Genomic DNA, 10080 nt, shown 5'->3' on the forward strand with positions numbered 1-10080 from the left:
ACAACTAGAAGTTATCCAGTTTTTGAAGTCGGAAGATGTATCAGGGGCCGCAAGCCTTCAAAGACTTCCGGCACAATACGGGAATAGTGTCTTGCCGCAATGAAGTGTCCACGAATGGATTGAAAATTCAAAAATGGTCGCACAAGTGTTACGTACGAGGAAGAACCCGGACGACCATCTACGGCCATAAATGATTGCAACATTGAGCGTTCACGTGACATGGTTTTGTTAGACAGACAAGTTACTATTGATGAAGAGGCACGTCGTCTGAAAATTATTATGGCTCCATATACACCTTCCGATCACAAAAACCGGATAACAGTTCGTTGTTCCTCTTTGGTCTAATGGAGCGGCCATGATCTATCTGCAACAAAAAGAAGACAAATGTGGGAATTAGGATCAAACGTTCATAGCATGACCACAACAGCATAACAATAAAATAAATTAGGACAGAGGTCAGTATAGCAATATTGCAGATAATTTTTTTTTTTATTTAGCTTCGTATATATACCTAGGTATATGTATAACTACTATCAGCTGCTATTAAGGGAAGGTTATTAAATTTTTTTCGCTATTATCTCTACAACCTGAGGGAAGAAAGCTTATATAATGTACGAAGTGTTGCGTTCAGCTTTCTGAATCTGTTAAAAGCTTTCTTAACTTAGCTTCTAATAATAAGATTGAAAAATTTACCGATATGGTTTTCTTATGAGAGTGGCCATTTTCTACTAAATAAGACAAATTCAACCAAAAAGTAAATAAAAATTATTGTAATTTAAAATTTTTCTATCGTTATTTTTCTTCTTGTTGATATTTGCAATCAGTTAAGAGGGATCAGGGATTTTGCTAGACCTCCCTACACTCTTTAATATGCTCTTTCATAAAATTCACGTTACGTCCTGGTATACTTAACTGAACATTTGCAAGAGTCTTCTGAAAAGTAGATTTACATTGACAGAAGACTCCCTTTTTTCGTTCTTATATATGGAAATTAGAAGTGTTAAGAACACACTGAGAAATGTTAAGAACACAGCACGTCCATCTGTATGTGAGATCCTGACCGCCTGTATACAATTCTTTCATTCGTACGAAAAGCACGTTTGTTCGGAACACTTATACGGAAAGTACGTGTAAAATATACTTTGCTGTACGTTAAGTTCAAAAACTACAAGATTTACACATGTAACCTACGTTTTTACGTACGCCACAATTTTTTTTTCTCAGTGCATCCCTATGAGAAATATAGTATTCTACAAGAAATATTTTCTTTCAGCGAATTAAATTGGTCTTGGTAGACGTAATGAAGATCATTTTCTTGAAAAATAGCGATGAATAACAATTTAACTGCTGCAAACCTTTTAGTTTTTTTTTTTTTAAAAAAACAGACAATAGTGAGTAATTTTTTCTTAATACTATACTCTCTAGCAAACTGAATTTTATTACTAATTATTTAAAATATCCATGCATTTAAAATATACATACATAGTCTACAGAAAGGTCATAACAGTTAAACTTGCAGTAAAACTGGCTAAGATAAATCGTAAAATGTTAGATATATATGTATATTTCTTTACTATTTTAGAATACTGGAATTCCCCTTAGAGGAACTAAACGTGTGCAGTTTAATCTATACCTCAAGCGATATGACTCACCAAATATTCGTGTACTCAATACAGTTAAGGATACATTGTTTCCCCTTGTGTGGGTGGACGAGGTAAGTTTAAGAGTAGTTCATTACTTTAATCTCATGAATTCAGTTTGTTCTTTCTTTCGGAGTTCACTCCTATTTCCAGTAGTGTTAAATTGATAAACTACCAGGATTTGAACCCAGCTCGTCCTCATGAGATGGAGGAACGATATTCATTTAGTCACGAAAGAGTTGTTAGTGAATTCAACTTACATTTGTTTGAAATTACGACAATTTTACTAACAGGGTTAGAAGAAACAGAATGTGTATTTATTCTGCAGCTTCTTGATACTTAGTGATTACAAATAGTGGCGTGATAATAAGTACTATGTATTCTTTTATTGAAAAGTACACTCAGTTACAGTGTCATAAGTCATTGTAATTATTTACTCTTTCTGAATGCCTGTGCTTTGACAAATATATCAACATTGGAATAATAATAATAATAATAATAATAATAATAATAATAATAATAATAATAATAATAATAATAATAATACAAAACAAAAATTGGAGAAGTTCTGGCTCTCTTACAATAGAGAAAAGTGTTTTTATTTCTTGTCTTCAATGATGGGACGTTAATTTTTATTTCATTAAACAGTTTTAGACTACCAAGTTTATTGCGTAACAATTTATAAACAAATAGAATGTCATTACTTTTCTGCGGGTTTTCACTAATGGTATTTTATAGTGTATAGGAATAGTGTTAACATTTAGGAAATGAATATGTTTTGTTTGCATGCGAGAAGTCTGAGAAATTTATTTTGAATTCATTCAAGTTGTTGACGTTGTTTATGGGTGTGCCCATACTGTTGATGCATATTCTAATTTTGCACTGACATTTACGTAGAAGGTAAGATTTTAAACGTACGAGTTGTTTTGAAATCCATTCCTAGTGCTTAGCCTTCTTTTACTATTTTGTTGATGTGATTGAAGTGTAGTTGATATTCAGAAAGAACACAGAGATCTTGTACTGTTTCCAATCTATGAAGTATAATCAGCATATTCACAATTTTTTTAAACACTTTGAGTGCTGGGCTCTGAACTTCAACCTTTCCCAAAATCTTTTAAAAAATATATCTTAAAATCTAGAAAAGCTAAAATAATACAACATGCATCGTTTGAAAGTTCAGAGATTGCTCTTTATTCTTATATATAATATTCTGTATTCCAACAACACCACCATTGCAAATCACAAATAACATATACACGTAGTTGTGAGCGTGTGTCCTCCCCCACTCCCATTCCATTTTAATTTTTCCTAGTTACTCTTGTCTGAAGTGGAATAAGGCTCCATGGATTATACGTTGACGCAAACTTTGTGTTATGGTTTTATCTTTTTCAACGTGTTGGCAACGCTGTGCAGTGGTGACTTGCATTTCCTGTTCAAGGCACAAAGGGAAGTAAAGCGGCAGAAACACTATAAAGAAATAGTTCAATCAACTCCAACATCATCGATGCTTATCTTTATCACTTTTAGTATTTTGATTATGTAACTTTGATAGCGAATAGAAATGACATTCGACGATATGTATATTGTCTATGAAAAGGTGCTTTTCAATAATAAGCGTAGTTAGTATCAGGCGTAAGAAGACAGACGCTTGATGCTGAACGCGCGAAGAGGTACTCTGTGCCGCCATGGATTATTGAATGGACCAAGAAGCGCAGTCCGTGTTACAAAAATCGCTTATTTAACGAATCATCGTTTGAAATGTTAGTGAATTAATTATACACAAGTGAAGAAAGGTAAATGCACTAATTTGAACGTGAAATTTTAATGGAACTATCGATCATATTCCAGAGGAACGTTAATTACTTATAGTCGCTTGAAACCACGCCGTAAAACTTAGAAATGTAGAGGTTTTCATCAAGAAAATAATTTTTAAGTTTCGTAATCAAGCTTCCCATCAATTATGGTAAGACTGTATGAGTTACTTGCAAGTACAATTCCATCTGCAGTACCATTAATTTATTTAATATTAAGTGGATTGTCACAGATTTCATCATGAGCCAAGGTGAGTTACGATAACCAGGACAAAGCCAGAAAACTATCAGACAAGAAAGAAGGCGAGACCACAAGGAATTAATTTCAATCCCCCCTTTCCTCATTTTAATCCCCTGTTAGTGTTGTGTAGTGAAGAGATAATATGTGAATCAACGCGTGCTAAATGGTCATGCACCAGCAAGCCAGAAATTCATAGGCAAAAATCTATTATTTCTATCTAAAATTTACTCCTTGTTATTTTTTTATTTTTTTATTGAAATCTGCAATGGGCTAAAGGTATTGAATTCGTACGAAGAAATTTATTAACAAAAATTTATTGAAAAAGTGTATGCGTAAGTAATTTCATATGTGAATTATTTTAATCAAATAAATTCTATTTCATGTATTTGTTTGTTTTCTGTTGTTGTTTCAGCATGAATCACTACCGTATGAATTACTACCAATATAGTGGGTATTAGATCCAGGTACTTGCGTTCACTCTGTAAATGTTAACGGGCGTGCCGAAGACGGTGGGTACGCACAGGTGCAACCTCAATCTAAGTTCGTGTTGGTTCGTGATCCAATTGGAGGTTTGCATACCTTTTATTCTAGCTATTTCTAATAGCGGAGTGAAATGCTTGTCACCGCTAACCACTAAAGCTACCGTAAGAAAGGCGTACCGGACAAGATACGAACCCAGACGGGTTACAAGAATGCCCTATCCCAAACTGGGACCGACGAGAATCAAACCCTTCCGGTTACATAGTGCAAGAAAAATGAATGCGAATATGATAATTATTATTTCAAGGTTACTTACCTGACATATCTGAAATTTCTGTTGTTACATAGTCTGGATCATTCTCACAATCATCCAATAACTCTCCTTCAAACAAATCACTGTCGCTCAATTTCGCTTCTAAACAGAAGCGTATTGAATAGTTCGAAGGCTCTTTCTCGCTATTTTGACGGTCAAACAATAAGCCCATAGTTTTTGAACTCTGGCGGTAACAAGGTATTAATTAGAATCTTCACGCCATCTATTGACGAAATTCCGAACTGCGAAGTCCAAGAGACATTTCAAAATTGTTAACTCCGTATAGTAAAATACAAGAAAAACATTGAAATACATTTTGAATCACATCACGTAAGTACGGAATCCACAGTCTACAAAAGATCAGCTACTCCGTAAAAATACGGAGTTATCACTTAAAATGTTAAAAGAGAATACTGCTAAAATGAAAATTCTACTTTTATATCTCATGTTTATATTCTTATGGCTATAGGAAACTGAAGATTAATGAAAGTGAATGATTATTAAATGATTTATGGTATGAAAATGTGATAGAAAGCGGGAGAACCCCAAGAAAACCCATGTGCACGATGCTTCCACCACAAACTCACAAGACCTGGAATTGAACTAGGGATCTTTCGTACTAAAGGTGAGCGCTCTACCACTGACCCATCGTGCATCCCACGGTTATACTGGATACTTTAAAGGAGACAGTAATGATGAGAAATGAATGAAATGGTGGAATGAAACAAGTGGGAGGAAACGGGAGTACCCCGAGGAAACCCACGCATACGGTGTTTGTCCACCACAAAGTCTACTTGGCGCGAGCTGGGATCATACCACGGACCCTTTGTACGAGAGGTGAACGCTCTACCACTGAGTCACTGCTGCCTCAAAATTGAGTGAAAGATGTTTAAGTTGGGGAGAGAATTCATCTCAATACCTTTGACGAGTTCAACCCTCAAGCAAAAAGCTGATTCTTCAGCCTCAAAGAAAATAAACATGAAAACATTTCATGAAAATCGGATTTATTTTACGAAATTGATCTTAAAACCTTTTTCTTAAATACTGCATCCAATTTTAGCCCCAATTTCGTCTCCCCATGAATTTGCCCGAACGTGATTGCAATCGATGGCTTCTTATGCTTAGAACACCAAGGTTTATAAAATAACAAGTAGACCCAGTTAGCATTTAGCGTTTTGATTGGTTCCCTGTCCATGACGTCACGTAGAAGGACTTTTGAAATAGAGTATTAGGGAGCTAGCTTGTTTACCAGCAGGGGCTGAGGTAATGGGGGAAAAATTTCAACAATTTTTCTGCCTGACTCTTGCAATACTCCCTTATCCTCCTTCTATATATCAGCGTTGCCAGGGTTAAAAATTTGTCACATGAATGTCATTCTGAAGAGTTAGTGTGAGTTGGTTATTTATTGTGTGCTGTTGTGGTTGCGGTTTTGTTGCTTATTATTCATTTGACAATGGCTTCACAGCGTAACAGAGGGCAAACTATACACAGCGAAGCTAGAGAAGTAATAAGGAAGGCCATAGTGCAGTGCGACGAAGAAGTGAGGGAGAAAAAACTGAAATATTTATCACAGCCTAATTTGCGTGTGTCCACGTATCCAGGGATCTTCGATTGGGATTGCATAATTGCATAAACTCTTTGAATTAAGTGAGTATTAGCTGAATTTTTTGACAACGCACTGGAAACCCTGCCCAGGACCGTCGAGTGACCGTTTCATGGCGACGGGGTGGGGAACCTGCCAATCAACTCTGAATTCCTCAGGCTAGCATTAAAGCTAGCTCCCTATAATACCAGCTAGAGTAATTGTGTATGCAGTATTTCACTTGTTCTCTTGAACGATACCTCTCGATACTCAAGAACATTATAAAGTAGAGGATCTGTCCATATGTATTTTCATCCTATTAGGTAACTGAATGACCGCCATGGTTGTCTTAAAATATTACGATTCTCATATGTAGGTATGTAGTGTGTCTGTCATTTATTTTTATTTAAGTCGTTGCTTCAGATGTATATTATACAATGGTTACATGCTGCACATACAGGCGTACAAATAGGAGTGAGAAAAAAATACCCGGAAAAACCTTTGACAGGTAAGAAAATCACCAATCATAGGATACATATGTCTGTCACATATGGCTTCACAATTTTGTGATATGGACAAATCTTCTATTCTATAACATCCTTGGCGATACCTCCACGTTACGTCACCGACCACAAAGTATCCTGGGAAAAATGAGAACAGAGAGTGTGAATCGAGAGTTCCTTGTAGAACACGACTATGAAGGAACCAGAGTGGTCAGATGCATCGTTCCTGGGATATAGCGTTCCAAAACTGTGGGATGCCACGAGATGGCGCCAGCATCGAGGTTGAGATCGACGTGACACTTTAGTTTATGAAAGTCAATCAGAAACATCTTCATCATCGGAAGCATTCAATGCGAAGAGAAACGTTGGACTATCGATGACCGGGCACAACAAAGTCATAGTTGTGGCCGTAAGAGAAGTAGCAAATAATGGTGGCCATGTGTGAACAACATCCTACTGTACGTGCTCCAGACTCGCAACAACGAGCTTGATCAACGAATTTAATACGGTACGGAGTTATATCTGTGACCACCACAACGTGATAGCTTCACACTTTATACAAATACCCTCGACTCGTTAAGAGGCGATCTCACAGCTGCGCCTGGATACTGGCGCCATCTCGTGGCATCCCACACTTTGGAAGGTGATAACGCAGGAACGGTGCATCTGACCACTCTGGTTCCTTCAGAGTCGTGTTCTATGTATCGACGCAATCACTTGCACTCAAGTTCGAGCAAATTCATGGGGAGATGAAATTGGGCTAATGCTTTGTTGGCCGCACTCTTTTCGATAAATTTACTTATTCTTGACCGATTTTAAATCCTATAGGAAAATTTATAGGAAAAACAAATGACTTACTGTATTTTACGGATATTGCGTATTATTTATTTATTTAAATTGAGGCTGAAAATTCTCCTTGTTCCTGATAAGACTTCTACATGAAATAATGAGTAACTTTCAATTGGATAAAATGTTTATCACATATTTAATGAATATCGGAGAGGTTTTTTTTTCTTTTTTAATGAAATTTATCGTTGAAAAAGGATTTTTAAAACAAATTCTTCTTCTATTTCAACTCAAAGCAATGGGAATGATTGAGAAACCTCAAAGAACATATGCCATATTAGTATCAAAATCGAATGATCGTAGAAAATGGGAGTTATCGTAGAAAATATTTTTGCTACCATTAGCTATATATTATGCGTATAACTTCTAATCTAGGCGTAGTTACAATAGGTCTACTTCCTTACATCTGACTGGTTTAACCCAAAACAAGAGGGGAATTGGGAAGTTTCATAAGAATATAGGACATTTTTTTAAAAAATCGAATATTTTTATGAAAGTAAAAAACTGTTTTTTTAAATCATATTTTGTACATACACAAACATTCAAAATAGTGGTGTTACCACATAATTCCTAGCCAATTTCAATCCGAGTATTAAGTAAGTATGTATGATTTTGCCTTAAACATACGAACAAACTCCACAAACTTGACCTTCACATTATCGAGTAATCTCGAAAGCCTGAAACAAACTTATTGTCAAAGAGGAATAATCTATATATGAGTTGAAAAATTGACTTCAGCAGCTAGATGTCGCTAGTGTTGATAGAAAACGCTAATAGTTCGGGTTGGGTGTTCGTGTTCTATTCTGTGATAGTAGTGGTAAAGTTCATATTCCTCCATTTTTGTTGAAAGTTGGGAGACTTTTGAATTTTGTTAAAGATATTAACTTAGCTTAAGGTTGGTTTAAAGGGACAAGTTTTGCCGATAGATGTCACTGCACTCTTTGTATCTCTCTCATGTCTTTTTTACCTTTCACGAAAATTCAGGATTTCTTCTATAAATTTCAACCTGCAGACTTCAAATTTTTAGAGAAGGAACTTCAACTTATCGAAGGCAAGAATCCGTGCCTATTGTTTACTTAAAATTGTCTTCATTGTTGAAATGACTTGATTGTTGAAATGGATATCCAAGCCTTTAACAATGGAACTGTTTCAACAATGAAGAAAATTCTAAATAATAAAATCGGCAAGAATTGTTGCTTTCGATAGGTTATGAAGTTCATTGTCTAAAATTTGAAGCCTCTAGTTTGAAATTTGTAAGAAAAATTGTAAATTTTAGTGAAAGGTAAAAAATACATGATAGGAATACGAAGACTGTAGTGACATCTATCGACGAAACTTGTCCGCTTACACCAACCTTAAGCCTCTCATATGTTTTTGCTAGCAAGTACTACTGTGTGTATTGTGTATCTTTATTTATTTATTTTATTTATTTATTTATTTATTTATTTACTTTTAGGGACTGAGCCTTGATGATGAGCTTATCAATATGGTTAATGATATGCTTATTAAGAACCTGAGAATATTGGAAGCTGTGAAGTGGGTTCTTATTGCAACTGGTGCTTTGCTAGTAATTATTGGTGCTATTATTATAGTCATTGCACGGAAAAGACAACGCCACGTACTCGAGAAGACTGACTAAACAAAATAATAAAGTTTCTACATTTGTAAAATTATCAAATTTCTAGTTGTATATTTGTATATTACATTTAGGAGATTAAATAAAACTTTAATTGCAATATGTTGGTTGGTTTAATTACGTTTTATATATATGGCCGTGTTTATAATAGCATTTGCCCCAGCGAATATGTTGACACCTTTATGTTACCAGGTAGCAAACTCACTGTGTTACAACGGTTCTATTTCTGAGGTGAAAATTAGTCATACTAAAGGAATTCATAGCGGTAAATTCAAATTTGAAATCAGAGTTTCATTATCTGGGATACTTTTTCAGCAATTTGAACATATGGATAATAAGTATCAGGAATGCTTTAAAAGTAACGTACGTTTTATAATAAAAATTAACTTCTAAACATTTTGAGTACCGCTATATTATGTTTTTAGGAGATTCTACATACCTTCAGTTTTTCAAAATAGTTCCCGTTGATGTTGAAACATTTATTGTTTCTGGACATAACTTTTTGCAGACCCATGTCATAAAAATTTTCCGTCAAATTCTTCCACGTAGTTTTGTAGAAAATAAAACGTTAAGTTTGCGAAAAAATCTCTGGTAGCATGGGAATGATACATAGTCTGTTTTCATGAATCTTGATTTTTACTGCACTGCAGCACCAGAGCTTTAGACGTCCCAGGCTATATTTCAATAACCATACTATATACAGTTGTCTTGTTAATGTCATAATGAAAAATCTTAATGAGGACGAGAATTTTGGGCTATATTTCAATAATCATACTATATAACGCTGTCTTGCTAATGCCATAATGAAAGCTTTCATGAAGGCGATAATTTTGGGCCAAATATCAATGACCATACTATACAGTGTGTTTAAAAACAACGTTTGGGAGGTGATTCTTGACAGCAAGATAAGAAAAACAGTACAGACCAACCTGGATGCACAAATGCTTCCTTTCGGAGTTATAGGTTGCCGAAAACACGAAAAAAATGAACTTTAAAGGTCCATAGCTTAAAAACTAGTATATGTTCTA

The 10080-nt window shown here is 35.1% G+C and overlaps 1 protein-coding gene across 1 annotated transcript in view; it reads left to right on the forward strand.

The window, feature by feature from the left end:
• The window catches only part of Snmp2 (Sensory neuron membrane protein 2), a 98723-nt gene extending 89576 nt beyond the window's left edge, over positions 1-9147 (forward strand). The window contains exons 8-9 of the mRNA XM_081728026.1: positions 1583-1714; positions 8873-9147. Coding sequence (XP_081584152.1) covers positions 1583-1714; positions 8873-9055 — 315 coding nt within the window. The 3' untranslated portion in view covers positions 9056-9147. The remainder of the gene's footprint in view (positions 1-1582; positions 1715-8872) is intronic.
• Positions 9148-10080: the final 933 nt, after the last annotated feature.

The sequence above is a fragment of the Thermobia domestica genome, chromosome 10 (assembly GCF_964235325.1).
Source record: "Thermobia domestica chromosome 10, izTheDome1.hap1.1, whole genome shotgun sequence".
In the NCBI taxonomy this organism is placed as follows: Eukaryota; Metazoa; Arthropoda; class Insecta; order Zygentoma; family Lepismatidae; genus Thermobia; species Thermobia domestica.